Source organism: Aethalodelphis obliquidens, unplaced genomic scaffold, assembly GCF_003676395.1.
Source record: "Aethalodelphis obliquidens isolate GAN/ISIS:26980383/991018 unplaced genomic scaffold, ASM367639v1 scaffold12, whole genome shotgun sequence".
Taxonomy (NCBI): domain Eukaryota; kingdom Metazoa; phylum Chordata; class Mammalia; order Artiodactyla; family Delphinidae; genus Aethalodelphis; species Aethalodelphis obliquidens.
The window spans coordinates 12,330,966-12,355,426 of NW_020837956.1; the positions used below are offsets into that span (position 1 = coordinate 12,330,966).

At 37.0% G+C, this 24,461-nt stretch overlaps 1 protein-coding gene across 4 annotated transcripts in view; it reads left to right on the plus strand.

Annotated features, from left to right (window-relative positions):
• The window catches only part of MAP4K3 (mitogen-activated protein kinase kinase kinase kinase 3), a 190,500-nt gene that overhangs the window by 76,861 nt on the left and 89,178 nt on the right, over positions 1 to 24,461 (plus strand). For 3 of the 4 annotated variants that reach the window (XM_027113315.1, XM_027113316.1, XM_027113317.1), the window contains one exon: positions 15,902 to 15,992. In XM_027113315.1, coding sequence (XP_026969116.1) covers positions 15,902 to 15,992 — 91 coding nt within the window. Of the gene's footprint in view, positions 1 to 15,901; positions 15,993 to 24,461 lie in introns of those variants that run through there. The other variant, XM_027113318.1, reaches the window with a different exon arrangement.

The window sequence follows — 24,461 nt, forward strand, 5'->3', positions numbered from 1 at the left end:
CCTGTGTCCCCTGCATTGGCAGGCGGATTCTTAACCACTGCGCTACCAGGGAAGTCCAGGTTTTTCACTTTGAGGTAAGTTTGAGCATGTTTGTAGGCTGAGAGGAAAATGTGAGTGGTGATAGAGAGAATAAAGGTATCAAAGACAATATAAATGATGGAGCAAGGTTCTGAGAGGGCTTGGAAGGAGATAGGATCAGGAGGTACCTCTTTTGAAAAGAAAGCAAGTACCTCTTTTGGGATCACAACTTTGTAAAGGGCCAATAGTGGGCACAAAAAAAGATCAGTTTTAAGGTTGAGGAGAAGGTAGCGAAAGAAGATCTTTACATCAGGGTCTCCATTTTCTCAGATGTAGGAAGCTAGGTCCGTAGCTGTGAGTGAAGTTGAGGTGGGTAGGTATGATATCTGAGGAATAATGGACATGACTTTTTATTGTTGTTTTAAGAGCCGTTGTAGGAAATAGAAGAAACTGACTAGTTAACAGTGGTGGGACTTTTGTGCAGTGTTACATACCTAACTGAAGTTAGAAATCAACCATTTTTATTATTCCCATTGACATAGCTATGCTACTATTCAAAAGCTGTTGCTAGAACATCACCTAAAAACAATATGTAATTAATTTTCACCTATTAAAGATCTTTTCTCTAGAAATTAGAGTTATGGGGAAATTAGTATTAAGAGAATTAGACCAGGTACTACCCCACGGTAGGTACACTGGTCTCTATTTTATTTTATTTTATTTTTATTTTTATTTATTTATTTATTTTTGGCTGCATTGGGTCTTCGTTGCTGCATGCAGGCTTTCTCTAGTTGCGGCAGGCGGGGGCCACTCCCTGCCGCGATGCGCGGGCCTCTCATTGCGGTGGCCTCTCCTGCTGCGGAGCACGGGCTCAACGCACACAGGCTCAGTAGTTGTGGCATGTGGGCTCAGCAGTTGTGGCTCGCGGGCTCCAGAGCTCAGGCTCAGCAGTTGTAGCGCACGGGCCTAGTTGCTCCACTGCATGTGGGAGCCTCCCCGCCCAGGGCTCAAACCCGTGTCTCTATTTTAAAAACTGCTCATTAGTGCATTTCCTGCCCTGTTACATGAATTATCCATCCATGTTACCTTTTCCCCAAAGTCTCAGAGGATAACAAGCATATATTCGTAAATTTATCTTCAGCCTTCCTCATAAAGTGGGTAAAAAAACAAACCTGAGAAATGCTAAACAGTTGTTTAATGAGAGATAGAAAAGAGAAAAACAGTACCCAGATATGTCACTTGATGATCTCATCTGCCTGCAGAAAGTCTTCTTGATTCCCAATGTGTAATGCAAACCATTGACTTCTGGCATTTTACTTAAAATGCTGTTAATATAAATTTAATATTTATTGCACTCCCATAATATACCACTATAGAAGCAAGTCCAGTTTCCATTTAAGACTATTGCTTCTAACAAGGCTTACATTTTCTTGATGTTTTATGAATTACATTGTAGTCCCAGAGATCTTAACAATAAAATACTAACCTACACTTGTTATCTCATATTTTTTATGATAGCCATTCTGACAGGTGTGAGGTGATAATCTCGTTGTGGTTTGATTTCTGTTACCCTGGTGACTAACGATGTTGAGCACCTTTTCATATACCTTTTGGCCATTTGTGTGTCTTCCTCAGAAAAATGTCTATTTAGTTCCTCTGCCCATTTTTAAATCAGATTGTTTGGGGTTTTTTGCCATTAACTTCTGTGAGTTTTTTTAATATATTTTTTGGATATTAACCTCTTATCAGATGTATGATTTTTAGATATTTTCTCTCATTCTGTGGGTTTCATTTTCTTGATGGTCCCCTTTGCTGTACAGAAGCTTTTTAGTTTTTTATCATAAAAAAGGCAAGAGATAAGTGTTGGTGAGGATGTGGAGAACAGGAAACCCTTGTGCACTGTTGGTGGGAATGTAAATTGGTGCAGCCACTGTGGAAAACACTATAAAGATTCCTTAGAAATTAAAAACAGAGCTGCCAGGTGATCCAGCAATCCCACTTCTGGGTATATATCCAAAGGATATGAAAGGATATCAAAGAGATATCTGTACTCCTGTGCTCATTGTTCACAATAGCCAAGATAAATAAACAACCTAAGTGTCTGTGGATCAATGGATAAAGAAGATGTGTATACAATGGAATATTATTCAGCCAAGAGAAAGAAGGAAATCCTGCCATTTGCAACAGTATGCATGGACTTTGAGGGCATTATGCTAATTGAAATAAGCTAAAACATTAAATGAGTACATGAACTTCACTGAGGTAAGATATGTTTCTTCAAAACCAGTGGATCTGCCCAAATTGGATATCTTTTGTGGAGAAATTGCTGCATAATAAACAAACCAAAAGATAAATCAGCAAGTAACCTCTTTTCTGAAGAGCATAATGTAATCAGTTTAATTAGCAAGCTGTTCTTTACACTCTGACATAAAGTGGAGACAGGAAACTCAAATAACAAGAAAGTAAGAATCTGGCCATTTATCAGGCTGGAATAGCAGACACAGATAAAACCTCAAACTTAACAGGAAACGGTATTTCTCACAAGAATGATAGAGCTGTAAAGTGTCATAACAAACCCTGTCTTTGAGTGACTGTGGCTTGCCTACTCACTGAAAAACTTTGCTCTGGAAAATCAGACTATCAGAAACTTCACTTGTGTATAATTATAGCAGCAAGAGTGAAACATCCCATTCTTGCCTGGAGAATTTGCCTGGAGAATCTAAGTGTTTTTGACATAGAGTAGCAGTCTTGATTTACAACCAAGACACACAGCTTCAGATAAGGGGTTTCTGGACACAGCATCCACATCTATCTTAACTTCGTAGTTCCTAAGGAAAGAGGACCTTGGTTCACTTTGCAGTCTAGTCCCTTTACACACAGCTCTGCTTTGCCCTAAGCCTATCTAAACACTGCTTCATGTAAATTTCACTTATACTTTACTCTTTCCAAAATCTTTTTTTTTTGAACTTTATTTTATTTTTATACAGCTGGTGGTTCTTATTAGTTATCTATTTTATACACATCAGTGTATACATGTCAATCCCAATCTCCCAATTCATCCCCCCCCCCCACCGCTTTCCCCCCTTGCTGTCCATATGTTTGTTCTCTACAACTGTGTCTCTATTTCTGCCTTGCAAACCAGTTCATCTGTACCATTTTTCTAGATTCCACATAGATGCATTAATATATGATATTTGTTTTTCTCTTTCTGACTTACTTCACTCTGTATGACAGTCTCTAGATCCATCCATGTCTCTACAAATGACCCAATTTTGTTCCTTTTTATGGCTGAGTAATATTCCATTGCGTATATGTACCACAACTTCTTTATCCATTTGTCTGTTGATGGGCATTTAGGTTGCTTCCATGACCTGGCTATTGTAAATAGTGCTGCAATGAATATTGGAGTGCATGTGTCTTTTTGAATTATAGTTTTCTCTGGGTATTTGCCCAGTAGTGAGATTTCTGGGTCATATGGTAATTCTATTTTTAGTTTTTTAAGGAACATCCATACTGTTGTCCATAGTGGCTGTATCAATTTACATTCCAACCAGCAGTGCAAGAAGGTTCCTTTTCTCCACACCCTATCCAGCATTTGTTGTTTGTAGATTTTCTGATGATGCCCATTCAAACCGATGTGAGGTGATACCTCATTGTAGTTTTGATTTGCATTTCTCTAATAAGTAATGATGTTGAGCAGCTTTTCATGTGCTTCTCGGCCATCTGTATGTCTTCTTTGGAGAAATGTCTATTTAGGTCTGCTGCCCAATTTTTGATTGGGTTGTTTGGTTTTTGGATATTGAGCTACATAAGTTGTTTATATATTTTGGAGATTAATCCTTTGTCCCTTAGTTTATTTGTAAATATTTTCTCCCATTCTGAGAGTTGTCTTTTCATCTTGTTTATAGTTTCCTTTGCTGTGGAAAAGCTTTTAAGTTTCATTAGGTTCCATTTGTTTATTTTTGTTTCTATTTCCATTACTCTAGGAGGTGGGTCAAAAAAGATCTTGCTGTTATTCATGTCAAACAGTGTTCTTCCTATGCTTTCCTCTAAGAGTTTTATAGTGTACTGTCTTACATTTAGGTCTTTAATCCATTTTGAGTTTATTTTTGTGTATGGTGTTAGGGAGTGTTCTAATTTCACTCTTTTACATGTAGCTGTCCAGTTTTCCCAGCAACACTTATTGAAGAGACTGCCTTTTCTCCATTGTATATCCTTGCCTCCTTTGTCATAGATTAGTTGACCATAGGTTCGTGGGTTTATCTCTGGGCTTTCTGTCTTGTTCCACTGATCTATGTTTCTATTTTTGTGCCAGTACCATATTGTCTTGATTACTGTAGCTTTGTAGTATAGTCTAAAGTCAGGGAGTCTGATTCCTCCTGCTCCATTTTTTTCCCTCAGGACTGCTTTGGCCATTCGGGGTCTTTTGTGTCTCCATACAAACTTTAAGATTTTTTGTTCTAGTTACGTAAAAAATGCCATTGGTAATTTGATAGGGATTGCATTGAATCTGTAGATTGCCTTGGGTAGTATAGTCATTTTCACAGTATTGATTCTTCTAATCCAAGGACATGGTATATCTCTCCATCTGTTGGTATCATCTTTAATTTCTTTCATCAGTGTCTTACAGTTTTCTGCATACAGGTCTTTTGTCTCCCTAGGTAGGTTTATTCCTAGGTATTTTATTCTTTTTGTTGCAGTGGTAAATGGGAGTGTTTCCTTAATTTCTTTTTCAGATTTTTCACCATTAGTGTATAGGAATGCAAGAGATTTCTGTGCATTAATTTTGTATCCTGCAGCATTATGTTTTTCTCTTTATCAGTTATTTTCATCAGGTGAAATATTTGAAGAGTCATTTTCTTCATTCTCAATCCTTAAAAATACAAATATTGCTATTATAATTAATTTTTCCATATGTTGAAATATCAAGAAGTCAGTAGGATTATTAAACACTTCCTTTATATTTCTGTGTGGTATTAATTATAGTTTGAATATTTCTCCAAAAACTAAAAATTAGGTGCTGGTTCTGTGGTTTTACAAAAAATATTTTATAACTATATGTTGTAATTACTTAAAGCCAATTTTATCTTTTTTTTTTTTAATTAATTAATTTATTTATTTGTGCCGGGTCTTAGTTGCAGCTCACCGGCTCCTTAGTTGTAGCATGTGAACTCTTAGTTGTGGCATGCTTGTGGGATCTAGTTCCCTGACCAGGGATCGACTCGGGCCCCCTGCGTTGGGAGCATGGAGTCTTATCCACTGCGCCACCACAGAAGTCCCAATTTTATCTTTTTAAAACCAGCCATTGGATTTCATGGTACCTAGTTTAAGATAGTAATTGGATTTCCTGGTATTCGTGTAGTTTGAGATAATAATTGACAGCTCGTTTAAGGGAATCAGCTCTGGGTAGTGAGCTGTGGTTTTACTGAAAAATATTATTTCCATTTATTGTTTCTGTAGTATGAAATGGAGTTTATAAATTGTGTATTTCGAATGGTACCACGTATCATATTAAAAGGTAAATTAAAACTCGTCTTATAGTTAAAATACTTTTACATATAGCATAAATGGATATTCCCGTTTCTCTGTGTTTAAAATAGAGGAAGATTTGTGAGTGAGTACACATAACATGGGCATGAGAAACCTTATTTGTTCCCCGTAGTTTAAATTTAAATTTTTTCCTCTGGCCATAGGACTGTGTGTGTGTGTGTGTGTGTGTGTGTGTGTGTGTGTGTGTGCATGTGTGTTGAAAAACATAACATTAGATCTACCCTCTTAATAAATGTTTAAGTGTAAAGTGCAGTATTGTTAACAATAAGCTTAATGTTGTACAGAAGATCTCGAACATGATTGAAATTCTAGCCCTACTGAATAGCAGCTCCTCATTCACGCTGCACCCACTACCCCCCGCACCCCCTGCCCAGCTCCTAGAAACCACCGTTCTACTTTCTGTTTCCATGAGTTTGACTACTTTAGATACCTCATAAGTGGAATCATATAGTACTTACTTATCCTTCTGTGACTGGCTTATTTCACTCAGCATAATATCCTCAAGGTTCATCCATGTTGTTACATATACCAAGATCTCCTTCTTTTTTATGGTTGAATAATGTTCCATTATATATATAAGTACAAACACCACATTTTCTTTGTCCATTCATGCATCAGTGGACCTCTTGGCCATTGTGAATAATGCTGCAGTGAACATAGGAGTGCAAATATATCTTTGAAATCCTGATTTTAATTCTTTTGGTTAAATACCCAGAAGTGGTATTGCTGGATTATATGATGGTTCTATTTTTAATTTTTTGAGCAGCCTCCATTCTGTTTTCCATTGCAGCTGCATCATTTTACATTTCCACCAAGAGTATACAAGTGGTCCAATTTCTTCACATCCTTCTCAACCCTTGTTATTTTCTACATTTTTCTATAGTGGCCATCCTAAGAGATGTGAGTTGATACCTCATTGTGGCTTTGCTTTGCATTTCCCTTCTGATTAGTGTTGTTGAACAACTTTTCATATACCTGTGGGCCATTTGTAATGTCTTCTTTGGAGAATTGTCTATTCAGGCCCTTTGATTTTTTAATCAGGGTTTGGTTTTTTGGTGGTGTTTTGTTTGTTTTGGGGTTTGGTTTTTTTTTTTTTTTTGCTATTGAGTTGTAGGAGTTACTTATATAGTTTGGATATTAACCTCTTATCAGATATATAGTTTGCAAATATTTTCTCTTATTTTTTAGGTTGCCTTTTTGCTCTGCAACAGCTTTCTAGATTAATGTAGTCCCACTTGTCTATTTTTGCTTTTGTTCCTTGTTCTTTTCATATCATATCCAAGAAATTATTGCTAAGACCAGTGTTAGAGATGTTCCCCCCCCCATGTTTTCTTTTAGGAGTTTTATTGTTTCTGGTCTTGGGTTTAAGTCTTTAATCCATTTTGAGTTGATGTTTGTGTATGGTGTAAGAGGTGGGTCCAGTTTCATTTTCCTGCCTGTGGATATCCATTGTTCCCATCACCAGTTGTGGAAGAGACTATTCTTTCCCCATTCTGTAGTCTTGGCACCTTTGTTGAAAATCCGTTAACCATATGTGTGTGGGTTTATTTCTGGGCTCTCCATTCTGTTCCATTGGTCTATATGTCTGTCTTTATGCCAGTACCATAAGGTTTTGATTACTGTAACTTTGTAATATGCTTTGAAATCAAGAAGTGTGAGGCCTCCAGTTTTGTTCTTCTTTCTCAAGATTGTTTTGGATATTCAGGAACCTTTGTGGTGGTTCCATGTGACTTTTAGGGTTGTTTTCCTATTTCTGTAAAAAATACCATTGAGATTTTTAGAGGGATTACATTGAATCTGTAGATCACTTTGGGTAGTATGGACACTTTAACAATATTAAGTCTTCTAATCCATGAATATGGGGTATCTTTCCATTTATTTATTTCTAATTTATTTCATCAGGATTTTGTAATTTTAAGTGTACAGGTCTTTCCTAAGTATTTTATTCTTCTTTTATGAGATTGTAATTGAGGTTTTCTTAATTTCCTTTTCTGATTATTCATTGCTTGTGTATATAAACACAACTGATTTTTATATGTTGATTTTGTATCCTGCAACTTTGCTGAATTCATTTATTCTAACAGTTTTCTTGTGGAATTATTAGGATTTTCTACATGTAAGGTCATATCATCTGCAAGCAAGAGATAATTTTACTTCTTCCTTTCCGACTTGGATGATTTTTGTTTCTTTTCCTTGTCTCTCTGGCCACAGGACATTTAACATGATCCACGACAGACAAAGAATCAAAAAGATGAGAATTCTTCTGGGTATATCAATTCTTAAATAAGAGCTACTTATTTTAAAATAATACCTATTACAAAACTGTTCCCTCATGTTTATTTTTCCCAGATGAATTTAATTATATTTTTTTATGTTCAGAAATGATTCAGTTGGTATTTTGATTGGAATTACATTAATTCAGAGATTAATTCATGAGACAATTGCCATCTTTACCATAGTAAATTCTTCTGTTCACAAGTGAAGCGTCTTTCCTTTTTTTTTTTCAGGTCTTTTAACTCCCAAAATACTTACAAATAAAGTATTTTATTAAAATATGGCCTACACATTTTAAAGCTTCTCCTTAGATACATAATTTAATTTGATGTATGTATTCTCATTTGTTAATTTGAGGATTTTTTTTTTAATTGTTTCTGGTCATTTTTTTCAGTTGATTTTTGTTTGCTTGCTTTCTAGGAACACAATCATATATATTGCAAATAGTGAGAATTTTGTATTTCTACTGTTCATACCACCTTATTTTTTTCACTTGTGGGTTTCAATTGCTTCATACTTCTGGAATAATTCATTAACTCCTTCAGATTAAGTGCCCCTATTATGTGTTGGGAGACAGAGTGAATAAATAAACATATAGTGTATTAGATGTGATAAGTGCTGTGGAGAAAAATAAAGCAGAGTAAGGGTGTTGTGGAGTTGTTGTGGGTTTCAGTTTTATGTAGGGATATCAGAGAAGGTCTCATCTTAAAGGCAACAGTTGAGTAGAGCCCTGGAGGAAGTGAGAAAGCAAGGCAGCTGGGAGGAAAAGAACACTGCAGGTAGCTGAATAGAAAGTGCAAAGGTTCTGAGTCAGGAGCTGTGTATGATATTCAAGGAAGAGCAAGGAGGCCAGTATGGCTGAAGCAGAGTAAGAGGGAGAAGAGTCGGAGAAACGATGTAGGAGTACAAATAGGAAATCATACTGGGTGATAATAATAGAGGTAATAGTTATTAAACATTATGTTTGAGGCCTTGTTCTACGTACTTAACAAGTATTCTTTCATTTAATCCTTACAATAACCTTAAGAGGGAGACACTGTTATCTCCGTTTCATAATGAGGAACCTGAACTCAGAGAGAGAGAATATGAATATGAATGAATTTGCCCAAGATCATACAACCAGAAAGTTGTGAAACCAAGTTTCATAGCTCAATATATTTATTTTTTGACCGCCCCACGCAGCATGAGGCATCTTAGTTCACCGACCAAGGATCTAACCAGGGCCCCCTGCAGTGGAAGCTTGGAGTCCTAACCATGGACTGCCAGGGAGGTCCCCATAGTTAAATATTCTGATTCCAAAATATATGTCCTTAAACATGACACTGTGCTAGACATGGTGAGTCCAGCAGCAAAGTATAGACTTAATGTTATAGAAATGAGGGAGTTATCCATTTCAGTGAATGACAACTCCATCTTTCCAGTTGCTCAGACCATAAATTTGAAAGTCATATTTAACTCATCTCATTTTCCCGTACTCCACCCCCAACCAGACTGAACCGGTTAGCTCTGTCTTCAAAATAGATCCAGTTGCCGATCACATTTTGTCATCATCATTGCTCCCACCCTGGTGCAAGCCACTGCACATCTCCAGGGATTAATACATAATCTTCTAGGGACTTCCTTGGTGGTCCAGTGGTTGGGACTCTGCGCTTCCACTGCAGGGGGCACGGGTTCGATCCCTGGTTGAGGAACTAAGATCCTGCAAGCTGAGCAGCGGGGCCAAAATAATCTTCTAAATGATTTCCCTGCTTCTACCGTTGCTTTACCCAGCAGTCAGAGTGATACTTTTAAATCAGATTAGCATGTCAGGTCTTTGCTGAAAACATTTCAACAGATTCCTGTCTCAGGGTAAAAGCCAAAGTGCTCATATATGATGTGCCCCCTCTTCGTCCTCATCTTCTACACTCTCTCCCAGCTCACTCCGCTGCAGTCACAGCAGCCTGCTCACTGTTCCTAGAAAAAGCTGAGCAGCTTGAGCCTTTTCAGTGGCTCCCTTCCCTCATTTGTATCTTCAGTCAAATCTCATCTTCCTCACCTGCTCTCTTTAGCCATTCCTACTAAATCCCTATTCCCTCCTGTGCTTCATTTTTCACCTTAGTACTCAACACCTTCTAATGTGCTATACAATTTTACTGATTTATTTTGTCTATTGCCTGTCTACTTACATTAGAATATAAGCTCTGCAAAGTCAGGGATTTTTGTTTGTATTATTTTTTACTGATGCAGTCCCATTGCTGGCACATAATTGTTCAATAACGATCTGTTGAATAAATTTTAAAAAAAGAAAAAGAAAGAAGGGAGTTATTTAAGGTTTGACTTTAAGCTGTTATAGTTATGACTGTGCACATTTTATGTCTCCTGTAAGTTTCTTAAAGTCAAGGAAAGTCTTGTTCATTTCTGGAACTCTACTCATGGTCTCCAGTACGTTCTCTTTTATATCATATTAGCTGCTCAGTGTATGGTGGTTGTTGAATGTCTTCTCAGCAGGGAACGTCCTAAGAATAACTATTCATCTTTACCCAAATGAAAGCATTAGATATTTTCACAAATAATATATATACACAAATACACACTCACACACATATTTCTTTACATACTTATATGCTAAAAGGTAAATCAGATCTATAACAAGTTAGCTTCCTTTACACTCTTTAAAAATTATAATTAAAAGTATTTTCAATTCTAATCTCTATTGTTAGTTACCATGTAAATTAACTTTTGATACTGCAAAGAATTATTTCATTATCATGACACTTGTCAAGACACTTCTGGAAAACCATGGCAGCTTCTGAGAGTCATGAACATGTTAAACATTTAGAAGAGAGATATAAAGATGACTAAAGGGACATAAAAAAACAAAGAATTGAAATAAGAAACAACAAACAAAAGGTAATTGATGGTGACATGTAAACTTGTTTCCTTCATAGGGGAAAGAACTACAGAAACAGAACATACACAGTTTACAAATAGACCAAGAGTTGGTTTCCTAAAGACTTGTCTGTTGTTTCACCTCCCAACACAGATAATCCTTACATTTCCCCTGTTTGTTTTTCATATAACCTCTACTTCCACTCAGTGTGCAGATACACATCAGTTGCTTTCATTACAATTACTCGGACTTAGATACATAAACTGTTAAAAAGCACAAAATGGTAACACTACCTCCCAGCCAGTAGTTCTGTTTCAACAGCTTTACCATATTTATCTAACAAGAGTGTTTGTGTAATTATTTGCTTTATTGAATTTTTTGCTTATTTTTAAAAAATGTGAGTGGATAGTTTATTGTCAACGTGCTTATGTTAATGATAAGAAGAGTAGGTCTTATAAACTTAATACAGTTGACGCCAGTGAAAATAATTAGGCATACCAAAAAGGCAGTTAGTTGGTTATCAGTTTGATCTAAGATTATGTATTATTTTGTCAAAGAAAAAGTAAATAATTGTATGAAATGTTGGAAATACCATGATTGTCAGTTTGTATCTAAAAAGGCAAGAGGGCCTCCCCAGTCGCGCAGCGGTTAAGAATCCACCTGCCAGGTGGACATGGGTTCAAGACCCGGTCCAGGAAGATCCCACATGCCACGGAGCGACTAAGCCCAGGCGTCACAACTACTGAGCCTGTGCTCTAGAGCCCATGAGCCACAACTACTGAGTCCGCGAGCCACAAGTACTGAAGCCCACGCGCCTAGAGCCTGTGCTCCACAACAAGAGAAGCCACCCCAATGAGAAGCCCATGCACCGCAACAAAGAGTAGCCCCTGCTTGCCGCAACTAGAGAAAGCCTGCGTGCAGCAATGAAGACCCAATGCAGTCAAAACTAATAATAAATAAATAAATAAACAAACAAACAAACAAGGCAAGGAAGTATTAGGGAGTCTATGTTTTACTGTAGTTTTCAGGGAGAGACCCACCCCCATAACATTCAAGTGTCCTTTTGCTCTCACATATTTGACTAAATATAGCTTTTTACAGGAAAGCATTGTATTAAAAAATAAAGTAAATTGTATAAAAAATAAAAGCAAATAGAAATGCCTATGGTCTTGCTCATTATATCTGTGCTCTATTAGAGGGACAGAGTCTCGTGTTTGTTAACCCACTAAAACATTTCTGAAGCCCCTCCTACGGTTTGGACAACCTTTTTCGTAAATGGATGGTAATTATATCAGTTTAGGATAATGCTAACTACTGTAATAACTAAGCTAGATCATAATATAATTTTATTTCAAGTTTATGCAGTAGTTTAGAGCAGATGTTCAAGTTGTTGGATGACTTTCTTTCTTTGGGTGACTCAGGGACCCAGACTTGCATTTTCTGGGACCTCACAGTGTCATGTAGCCTGCTAATGGGAAAAGAAAGAGTAGGAAAATGACACATTATTTTTGCTCGCATTCCATTGACAAGAACTGTTCTCTTTGGCACATCATGTTGACTGGGAAATGTCTTTTGATGGGATAATTGCCTCCCACCAGTAACTTCCACATTATGGAAGGGAGAGCACAGATTATTTGTGAATGGCTAGCCAGCTCTGCCAAAGTGATAATGTTGATAGTAATCACGTATTAGTTTCCTGTGGCTATGTTAACAAGGTCTACAAACTTGGTGACTTGAAACAGCGCAAATTTATTCTCTTAAAGTTCTGGAATTTAGAAGTCCAAAGTGTGTTTCACTGGGTCAAGATCAAAGTCTTAGCAGGGCTGCCTTCCTCTGAATACTCTAAGGGAGAATCCATTTCCTTGCCTTTTCCAGCTTCTAGAGCTGCATTCCTTGCATTCGTTCATTCTTGGCCTCTTCCTCCATCCTCAAGGCCAGCAACATAGCATCTTGCTCCTTGCCTTCTTATAGTCAAGTCTCCCTCTGCCTCTTCTTATAAGGACACTTGTGATTACATTAAGGGCCCACCCAGATAATTCACGATAAACTCCCCATCACAAGATCCTTAACTTAATCATACTTGCACGCCCCTTTTTGCCATGTATGGTAACATTCACAGGTTTCAGAGGTTAGGACCTGGCCATCTTTGGGGCCATTATTCAGCCTACTACAGACAGTTAACATTTATTGAACACTTAGTATTGTGTCATGTTTATTCTGAGAACTTTGCATGTGTAAGTCTGTATTTTTCTGCCTGTCTACTTGATTTATTCATGATCTGCTCTACTTGTAGGCTTGCTTATTTTTCTCAATTAGGTTTTGTTTTTATTTTTGCCATCCTTTGGAAGATGTATTCTTCATTTTAATGTCAAAAATTTTACCGAAAATTCATAATCTCTCAGAATTGGAAAGAATTTTTCAAAATTATCTAACCATCCCATTGGGGGGGCTATTAATTTATCCTTTAAAATGTATTTCTCTTGAACTTTGAAGAAAGTCCTTTAACTCTGTTAGGCTCCTTTGGATTAATTAATGTATTAAACTGCTTTCTTTTTTCCTACCCAAATCTACCTTTTTTCAGTTACCTTTAAAAATCAAATTGTGGAATTTTTCTTTGGATTTTTTCCCCACAAAAATACTGAATTTAATTTGGCCATTGTCATAATCACGTGGGGATGACTTAATAGGACAAAAAGGATGCACTTTGGATCAACAACATTTCCTGGGAAAGACATGGTTGAAGGCTTAAAAAGCCATTCATAGATTTTAGTGAAACCACAGGAGTAGCAAACAAACAATTGTATAAAACATGCTAATAACTGGATGAAATTAAACCCAAAGCAGATGCTCCTGATTTAGAGTCATCATGTAGTAGAATTATGTGCTATGATTATGATTATGCTCTTATTATGATTCATTCAGGTAACAACTTCATTGATTGCATATTAGGTGCTAGGGATACAGAAATGATGAAGGTATCATTCCTGTCCTAGATGCTGTAACATTCCAGTGAGGACATAGACATGAAGACATTGATGCAGTGATGCTTACAGGTATAATAGAAACCACAGCTCAAGGTGGCTTAAACAGTACAAGGAGTTTATTGGTCATGAACAGGTATATCTGAAAATTACCAGGCAGATGAGGCTTCCTGTAGTAGCTCAATTACACTGGTCATGTGCCTTCCTTCTTCCCCCCCTTTTCGTGTTTCTTCTCAGTGTTTTCTGCAGGTCAGTGTTATTCTAAAGCTGGCTGCCTTGGAGGTTGTGTGACGACTAACAGCTTCAGGGCTGCTCCTAGAAAGAGAGCTGCTGTCCTCTAACTATTAAACTAGTCCTAGAGTTCAGGCTGACTGTATCAACTTTGATCTCATGTAACCCAGTCACTGAATTGGGGAAAAGTATAATCGAAAGGCAGGTGAAAAGCAAAATTTAGAACTTTCAAAGTATTTCATATATCCCTGAAAATTGGAGTTCGTCTCATTATGGCCTTATTATGTTTATCTTGGATTTTTCTTAATATACTGAATCAGAAATTCTTACTGGTGGGAAGTAAACCCAGAAGATCCTAGTTCAGTGATTTTCTTTTGCAATTTTGAAGACATAAAAATTTTCTATTCTCCCTTTGGAAAACTTTGATTTTGTACCCATTTCATTGCAGAAATTACGAATCTGACATACTGTATCTTCTCTACTACTTCTTCCCTTGTCACTGGGGCAGTAAGGTTGGTTTTGATATTGAGTTCAGATGGTTCATGGTTAGGCTACTTTCAAGCCTGTTACATTTACAGTAGGAAAATGCCAGGCCAGAAGTGTCAAGGGCTTGCCATAACAACCTCATATTTACAATTTAAACTTTAGTTTGGGAAACCTATTTTTGATTCTGCCACTAATATACATTTAATCAGGCTATTCATAGTATATAATGCTTGAAAAACTGAGTTAGTAATACAAAGCTGCTTTGATTTCAATGTAAGCACTTCCACGTGTTCTCTTTCTGCTTAGTCTCTGGTTTACCACATTTGCATTCATGGCAGTTCTGTCTCTCTCCATGACAAATGTTCATTCAGGAACCAGGAACATGTGTGACACTGTTACAGGATTGCCAGATCTTATTTTGAAGAATTTGGGCAGGGAGGGAGTAGAAGGAGAGAGATACTTGCTGATAGTCTGACCAGACTTAAATACAATCCCATTCTACATCCCAGCACAGCTGGAGCAAGGCACTTGAATACAGGATAAGCCTGTGGCAGGGGTGGTGGTGCGGCGGGGGGGGGGCTTCTGGTAAACCAGTACTGCTAGAGTAAGGCCTCTCAGCTCTACCAAAAGAGCTGTGGAGGTACATTTGATAGTCTCAGTGTATAAGGGTTCCTGCCCTAACTTAAAAAAGAATTGCTTCCTTGTGCAAAATTATATTAAATGTTGGGACTTCCCTGGTGGCGCAGTGGTTAAGAATCCGCCTGCCAATGCAGGGAACACCGGTTCACGGAGCAACTAAGCCCGTGTGCCACAACTACTGAGCCTGCACTCTAGAGCCCGCGTGCCACAACTACTGAAGCCCACGTGCCTAGAGCCCATGCTCCGCATCAAGAGAAGCCACCACAGGAGAAGCCCGCACACTGCAACGAAGAGTTGCCCCTGCTTGCCACAAGTAGAGAAAGCCCACACGCAGCAACGAAGACCCAACGCAGCCAAAAATAAATAAATAAATAAAATTATATTGAATGTTATTTGCTAAGAAAGGGAAAACATAATGTATTTCTAGTGAATTATATGATGATTATATCCAAGGCATAATTGTAATAATAGCAAATGCTTATCTAGTGCTTACTCTGTGTCAGATACTGTTCTAAGCATTTTACATACATTAGCCCACCTAACCCTTACAATAGCCATATAAGATAGATTATTATTAGTTTTATCCCTATTTTACAGAGGAAGAAATTAGCACAGAGAGGTCAAGTAACTTGCCCAAGTTCACACAGCTTAGTAAGGGACAGAGTTGGGATTTGAATCCAACATAGTCTGGGACCAGAGTTCATACTTTTTAATCATTGTACTTTACTTTCTGTCAAGGTAGGACTGAAATTGTCATTAAAAATAATATCAATAACATTTTTTATGTTTTGAAAGAAATCGACATTTTGAAATTTACCTACTAAATATTCAACTTGCTTATTTTTTATTCTAGGAGAAGACTTTGCAGTTGTGCAGCAAGAAATTATTATGATGAAAGACTGTAAGCACCCAAATATTGTTGCTTATTTTGGAAGCTATCTCAGGTACATTGTTTGTTTCCCTTATGAAAAGCAGTAATGATTTCCATCACCTAATACATTTAACAAAATAAAGTTAGCTCTAATACCAAGTTTTGTAGTTTTCTTCATGCTTTGAAAATAAGATATCTTCATATGAATGGAATTTTTATTTATGACCTCTTTATGTTAATTCTGTACCCCATACCATAGTCCATGATTTGTCTGTTATACTCTTGGGAATTCTGGGTGTAGTTTCAGTGAGGAAGCTGGCAAGTAAAAACTGACTTTTATGGTTAGTCTTCCTGTGGTAGACCAGAGATCTAAATACGCCATTCTGTTGCCCCTTTCTTCTAGTCTTGGGTGAATTTACAAAGTATATCTGTTGTTTTTATTAGAACCTTTAGAACCTTTTTTTTTCTTTTGTGCTTCTAGCCTCAAAGTATTGCATCATCCCTTCCCTTCATTTTATCCAGAGGACTAGGAATTATAATTATTTTACTAACTTCTTATTTTCCCAGGTCCTAAAGTGAACTTAGAAGGACTGAATTTGCCGCCCCTTGTTTTGGTTTGGCAGGACCAAGCCAGGTTCCCCAGGTCATATTCCATAGGGGATGACCTCAAGGCCAGATCTTGCGTTTCCATTCACTTCTGTATGCAGTTGAGTTGAGCACTGTGACCTAGTTGTTTCCAAGGTTCCTTCCAAAGGGGAAGGATTAGAGAATGTTTTCTTAGGTATTTAAAAAACTCTTCTGTTTGGTTCCCATATACTGTAGGGTAAGAATAAGGATGTATCTTATTACAGCTCCCATTCTGTCTGTGAGCCAAGTACAAAACACTTCTGATGCAGGCACAGCATATGGAAAAGACGGGGCACTTCTGCCCTCTCTTCCTTCCAGCTTGTGAAAGGCCAGGCGGACCAGCTCTTCTTGATTCTAACCGCTCTTGGATAGCTTTGATTGTCCACCTTCATCGAGGTCAAAGGGTGGGTTTAATGGGACTTTAGTTCACGTAGGGACAGGTGCTACCCCGAGGTCAGTGGCTGTTAAACATTTTGAATGGGTTCTTTAACAGCCAGTTTAAAACTGTTTTAATGGTGGGTGGTTCAGACAACAACCTAACAACAGTTTCTGCATCAGTTTTTATCTTATGGACAGACCCAGCACAGGCAGTTACTCCATCAGCTCAAAGAAGTCCCTTACAATCATTTAAGCTCATGATACAAATAACTGATTTCTGCCAACACATGTAAATTGTCACTTCAAAACAATTTGTTTCACTGTTATTGGTCCTAACAAAATGACTACTTAGACTCATTTGGGAGAAGCATTACAAAGTTTTCTTCCCCCAAGAGCAAACATCTTTTTTTAAGAGTTTTTGTGTTTCCCCAGGGACATTGAACTGAGAATTTCTCAAACATGTTCTGAGTCTTCCAGAAATATGGGACCATCCAAAGCCTAACCTGTTATTCCAGGAGATCCCCACCCACTTACATGGCAACCTTGGTGTGGTGAAAGGAGCATGATCTTTTTGCCACAGAGACAGTAGTATAGTTGGTAGTTTAGAGCTTGAGTTCTGGAGTCAGGTTGGTTGGGTTGGTTGAGTCCTGACTCCATCACTTACTAACTTTGTGACTTATGGCAAATTACTTAACCACTCTGTGCCTCCATTTCCTCATCTATAAAATAAGGATAATAATAATAGATACATGATGTGATAACTACAAGGGTAGTTGGTAAGTATAAGTAAAGTGTTAAGAACAGTGGTTAGAGCATATAATAAATGCTCAATAAATGTTAACTTGTATTGCTACTACTATTGCTATGATTACTATTACTGTTAACTGTTTTTTAAATACCGTCAGGTTAGTGCCTAATTTGATCTTTTCAACAACGCTCTTAGGAATATTACTCTATGGTAAATATTATTTCCATTTTACAAATAAGGTGTTTGAGAGTTTCACATCGAGTATTTAGTTCACAGTCTCATTTCAAGTTATTGACAGAGGAGGGTCCTAGTTCTTTCTGTGGTATTGTGCTTATGGATCACATGACTTTTGACTTGGCCTTTCTACTTCCTTGCCAAAAAAGCTGACCAAATAAACTTCCAGTACTTCACACCCACCCACCCCACCCCTCAAAATTCAAAAAGTAACATTAAGCTAAACTGGACATTTGACTTTCTGGGTTACTTAGGCAAGAGCCTTCCCACACAGGTTAGGCAGCAAAACGTTTGATCTTGTTACCGGAATACAGAATTCCTTTTGGGTTTGTATTCATTTTTGTTGAGACTTGGGGCAAAATAGCACAACTCTGTAGTAACACACTCTTTAACCTTAACCATGAGACATGCTACAAGAGAGCCAATTTGAGATTATGCCTAACAAAAATTGTACTTACTTTTAGATATCAGGAACCATGTATTCTGACTGTATTTTGAATATCCTTTTTTTTTAAAGTAAACCTTTTAAATTGAAGCATAGTATACATACAGAACAGTGTGCAAGTTTCTGTTTTGTGTGTAACTCGATGGATTTTTTTTAGAGGATACTTTTATTTTAATCTAAGTATAAGGATACAGAGAGCAAAACTGCCCAGAAACCGTCGTGAAACAGACAAAATTAGGGTCATTCTTTTTTTTTTTTTTAATAAAGCGTGTTCATTTGGAGTTGTATGATCTGATATAGGAAAACTGATTTAAACATATAATTTTATTCTGTAACGTGTAGTTGATGAAAGTGATACGAAAGCAATTGGTAGTATAATGTGGAACAGCGATTAATCCTCTCTTTCTTTAGCTCTTTTCTTCTATAGAAATTCTTCCCTGCTTCACTAATTAAAGTCTAGACTCAGGCAAATTTGGACTATGGGATAATGATTAGCCTTGTGGGGTGTTAGAGCTAGAAGGGACCAAGAGGTCTTGTCACTTAGCCCACTTTTTTTTTTTTTTTTTGCTGATAGAAGAGAGACTGCTGGATAAATGACTTCTTTAGGTTATCCAGCTACTCATTGTTGGTGCTGGGATTTAAACCTGGCTCTGCAGGTACCTAGCCAGCAGTCTTTTTGGTGTACATATTACTTAGTCCGGAAATGGCAGATTTAGTCTCAGAGGGAACATGGTTTCTTGGCTTCTTTCTCATTACTGAATGAGTTTTCAGAAGGCAATGAGCTTGTTTGTTTGAACTTGATACAAACCCCCTAAAATATATACTGTTCTTATTGACCTTCTTCCTTCTATCTTGTTGCATTATAGCCTATTATAACAAATTTGGACCAAAAAATTGAGTAAACTGAAGTAACGTGGTTTGACCATTAATAAATTTCCCCTCCAGGAAATCAGACTTAACCCTATGAATTTACTGAATAGATGACCAGCAAATAATTAAGTTCAGAAGCGTATTTTATAACAGGGTTATAGTGAGCTATGCTCACTTCCCAAAGGAATATTGAGACTGAGCTCCTGTAAGACAGAGAAGCCTGATACTCTTGATGGGGCCGTCCTTACTTGCTCTTCAACATCATTAAAAGCCTGTGTTTATTAAGTGCCTAATTACACATACTGTACAACAAGAACTGGATAGAGAAAACTTTTCTCTGAAAGTTTAGAATTTAAAGTAAATAGACCTGGTGTGGTAAATATTTTTATCTGTGTATTTCTGTGTGTATATTTACAAAACAACAGATTTAAATCACCATAGACCTATTCTTTATTCTCAGTAGAGCTAAACGATTGCTTCTTTTAAGCAAAGAATGATCTTAACTTCAGATTCTTCTAAGCATTCCTTCGCCCAGCATATCCTTTAAGAATAAATTAAGAAAATTGGAACATTCCTTTCTAGTCTGAACTCATAATGCTCAGCTTTGACTAACAGCAAATGATCCTCAAAAGATGAGCTGTCAGAAGGTCAGATCCATGCACTGAAAACACTTTTATTTAGATCAGATATTTTAAACCTTTGAAATCCAGAGTAGTAGTTTAGATGAACATGATTTAACTCATAGTAATAATATATTTATGAATCATCACCACTTACAAAGTGTGTTTACATTATTTCTTAGGATGTCTAGAGTGCTGTATTGATTTCTGGAGATGTTAAGATAGATAAAACAGTCCTTGCCTTTAAGGAGCTTACTATTGAATAGAAAAAATAGACATGAGCAAATAATTGCAATGCAAGGTGCAGTAATCATTTTGACGTAAGATATAAAGTGATAAAGATGTGGTAGAATATCTGATTTTGTCAAAGGGAATCAGAGAGAGCTCTTTGAATGATGTTATTCCCAAATACTGGGTGTTAGAGGATTAGTATGCATTTACTGTGGTGTGTATATGTATGTAGAAAATTGTAATTTCTGACAAAGGAAATGGATGCATGAAAAAATCATGAAGTGTTCAGGAGATAGCAAATAATCTCATATTAGAGTTTAAGGGGAAAGGGTGTAGTTCAGCAGGTTAAGGCTGTGGAGATTTAGGCAAAAAAGAAACCTTTTATGCCTTACTTAGGACCTATATGTATTGAGCATACTTGTTGGAAGGTTTTAACACAGAGGTAGTATATTCTATGGGGGGATGGACTTGGGGTGTAGGGTATTGAGACAAGGAGTCAGTTAATTTTATACGGTACATTTATTACAGTAATCCAAGAAAGAGATGGTAGTCCCCTGAGTTATATAGAAACTGGAAGAAATTTTTTTTCTAGAGCCAGAGACAGGACTTGCCAGGACTTGTAGTCCCTTGAGTTATATAGAAACTGGAAGAAATTTTTTTTCTAGAGCCAGAGACAGGACTTGCCAGGGAAACCACAGAATCTTAACTGAAAATGCGTTTTTGAATGCTCACACTATGAAAATAAAGTAAATTAAGTCACTTTAGTTTATACCCAGCTACTGTCTTTTTTTAAAAAAGGAAACTTAATCTTGGAATATGTTAGATTTACATAAAAGTTGCAAAGATAGTACAAAGAGTTCTCGCAGCTTTCCCTGGTGTTAACATCTTACATAACCCTGGGACATTTGTCAAAACTAAGAAATTAACACTGGTACAATATGTTAGCTAAACTAAGATACTGCATTTGGATTTTACCAGTTTTTCACTAATAGTCCTCTTTAAGAAATTTGGTGGAACTACCTTATGAGATACTTCTTTATACCAGTATTGCTGGGGTATTTCTACGGAACATTTGTTCAGAGGGATGCTGATATGTGAAAAAATGGGTCTATGGAAAAAATAATTGGGGGATGTAGCGAACTAAACAAAATTAGAGAAGTTGTATTTCTTCTTTCTCTTCTTCATTTTCCCTCTCCCCTCTGCTCTGTTATCTTTTCCCCTTCTTCCTCTTCTCCATTCTCCCCTTCCCAACATTCCATCCCCTTTCTTCCCCTCTTTCTAATCTTCCTCCTCCTTTTCCCACCTTTTCTTCCCTCTGCACACCTCCTCCTTCCCTTTCTCCTTCTATTCTGTGCCCCACTCCCCCCCCCACAGGATTTCTCAGAGACCTTAAAATACCAGTGGCGTTGTTAATTTCCAAGAGAAGAGAAGACTGTAGTATATGACATTTCTAAAACTGATTTAACTGTGCAGTGGTTTCTTTTGGGGAACATACTTCACATACGACTGCTGTCCAGTGACCCGTTCTTTGTCAAATATTATGCCAAACTGGGAGTGTTAAGTACAATTTTAGAGAAATAGGTCACCTTGTATCCTCTGAATACATAGCTACCCCTCCTTGTTAAAGGGGAAGAAGGTGGATGGGTTACGTATAACTTTTTGGAATGCGGTCGTTTTTGCCTATTTGTTTAAAAATGAACCAAAACATTTTAATTCAGCACACATTAACATGAGCTATCCTAAACTAAAACATCTAGCAGTTATTAAACTTTTCGTTTTTCACATTGACAGTTGAGGTTACAGTTGAATTATTTTGCTGAATGTGATGGAGTAGCCATTGGCAAGTGCTTTGGTCAACAAGATAACCTACAGTAAAGTACAGGGTACAGCAGTGTGGGGCATGGCTAGGCATCCTGTCCCGGGGGAGTGACTGGTCTGCTAGTTTCTAGCAGACATTTGAGAGCTGTTTATCCTTGGTGATCATGCTCATATTTTATTTTTCTTTTTAAATCATGTTATATTTGGGCAAAATACATAAATAATTATACTTAGTTCAGTGTGGGAAGATTAAAAGGTGTGTTTTAGAAATGATAACCTCTTTAATTTAATGAAATAGTTATTAGAATGTTAGTTCCTATATGCTCTAGTAAACATTGAACTAGAAGATGAAAATAGTGAACTTTTCCCCCCTCTACTTATTTTTCTATTCCTTGTCAGATAGAAAGATAATTTTACAGAATAAGAAAGAAGAATTATAAGGATTTGTTGAGCCAGAGAATTAATAGTGATATATTGTATATTTACCTCAGTGATTAATTTTATTTTAGTTCAGATACCCAGGGACAAAGATTTTGTAATTTATTGGCCTGCATCGAATGGACTGATCTGATTCAAGTCCTTTCCCGTTAGGCAGATGGCTTGGTGAGTGACCAAAAGCAAATGCAGATTTACCATCACAAGAGAGACATTCTTAGAACAGATGGAAGTCATTTTTCTAATAGACTCTGAATATTCAGGCGTTTTTGATAATAGCAGACTTAACTAAATAGAATGTTGTAAAGGTAAAGTGTTTTAGGCATCTAAAAAAGGTAAAGTATTAAATATATAATTATAATTTTTTTTTCTCAGTCTGTAAGTTGGAAAGTCATTTTACATAGAGTGAACAGAAAATTGTGTTTTTAAGCAAGGTGGGAAAGGGGGTAGACCAGCTTCAAGTAGAGGATGGTATAATATTGAAATATGTAAGAAAGCAGAGAACTCATTTCCTGCATCCATTTTCTTTACAAGGAGAATTGTTTTCAAACTGGAAAGGGTAGGAAAATAATGCTTAATAAAAGCATTATTAAGAAGGAATTGAAGTACAGATAGGTGACTAGATAATTATAGAGCACCAGACACTTTAAAGGAATGTAAGCCTTTTAGATTTATATAAATTATATCTCATTACTATACTGAAAATATAGCAGACATGATTGCCATCCACTGTCGTGAGTGTCTTGACAAATAGGAGGGGTGTCAAAAGATTAGTGATCAGCATTGACCAATTTGCAAAGGAAAGGAAAAGGTGATTTCTAGAAAATACAGACTGTTAAACTTGATGTCAGTCATCTGTCCCCAGCAAACATCTAAGATAAATTATTAATCACATAATTAGTGAGCGCTTATAGGAAGGAAGTGGTGATTAGCATTACTTTAGTAAGAAGTTATGTCAAATCAATCCCATCTCTCTTCTATTTTTTTTTCTTAAAGAAAAGAAAAAGGCAAGTTTACTTAATTACACCTTCACTGAGTTCCAGGAGCAGTTTAAGGTGCCTCACATAAATAAAACACAACAAGACAAAATATAACAAAAGGAGTAGAAAACAGCTTACGTTTATTGGGCATATAGTCCAGGTCCTTTACTAAGCAGTTTACTTATCCTGAGCAGACCCCAAAACAATTCAGCCAGTTTCTGTGAGATACGAGAAGTCCCTGCTGCCTGTTGCTTAAGCCCTTGAGGCAGGAATTTTATATGAAAGTTTCATGTGCAGCAGATGTGAAAATATTTTAGAGCAGTAGTTCTCAAGCACTTTGGTCTTAGAACCCCTTTTATTTTACACTCTTAAAAATGATTGAGTACCCCCAAAGAGCTTTGGTTTGTGTGGGTTGTATCTATTGATATTTACTATATTAGATATTAAAATTGAGAAACATTTGAAACAAGAATACAGAAGCACATATTCCAGTAGCTGTCAGAGGGATGACATCATCATCACACTTCCTGCTCCTGTAGTGTCTGGAAAACTCCACTGTATTTTCAAGACAGAGTGCAAAGGGCAAATAATTTTTAGTGTTGTTATGAAAATGAGTTTGACTTTGCTGACCCCCTGAAAGGATCTCCAGGACTCTCAGAGGCCTCCAGACCGCACTTTGAGAATCACTGTTCTAGAGGAAGGACTCAGTCTAGAGAGATCAGGCTATGAAATCCTGCATTACACATATTAAATTGGAGTCTAAGCATCATTTCAAAGAATATTGGTTGATAGACTTGCCAGTTTTATACCTCAGTTTAAGCAGCGGCACAGAGTGGTGCCAAATGGTCATTCTGAGCAGTCTACGTAGTTAGAGTGCCATTCATGTCACCAGTGGAAAAGTTACTCCTAATGCTCCTTAAGCTCATTAGTAAACTCAGTAGTGCAGGTCCACATAGTTTATACGCAAAGCTCTTGCTCCTGATTAGGGGCTTTCTAACCAACGACTTCTGGAGCGTGGGGTAGGAGGGGTGTATTTACACTTAGAAATAGTGTCACAATAGTGTCTCCAATTATTTTAAGTAAAATAATTGGAGAGCTAATAAGATGCATGTGAAAACTTCTTTTTTTTTTTTCTTTTAAGGATGAAATTTAACAA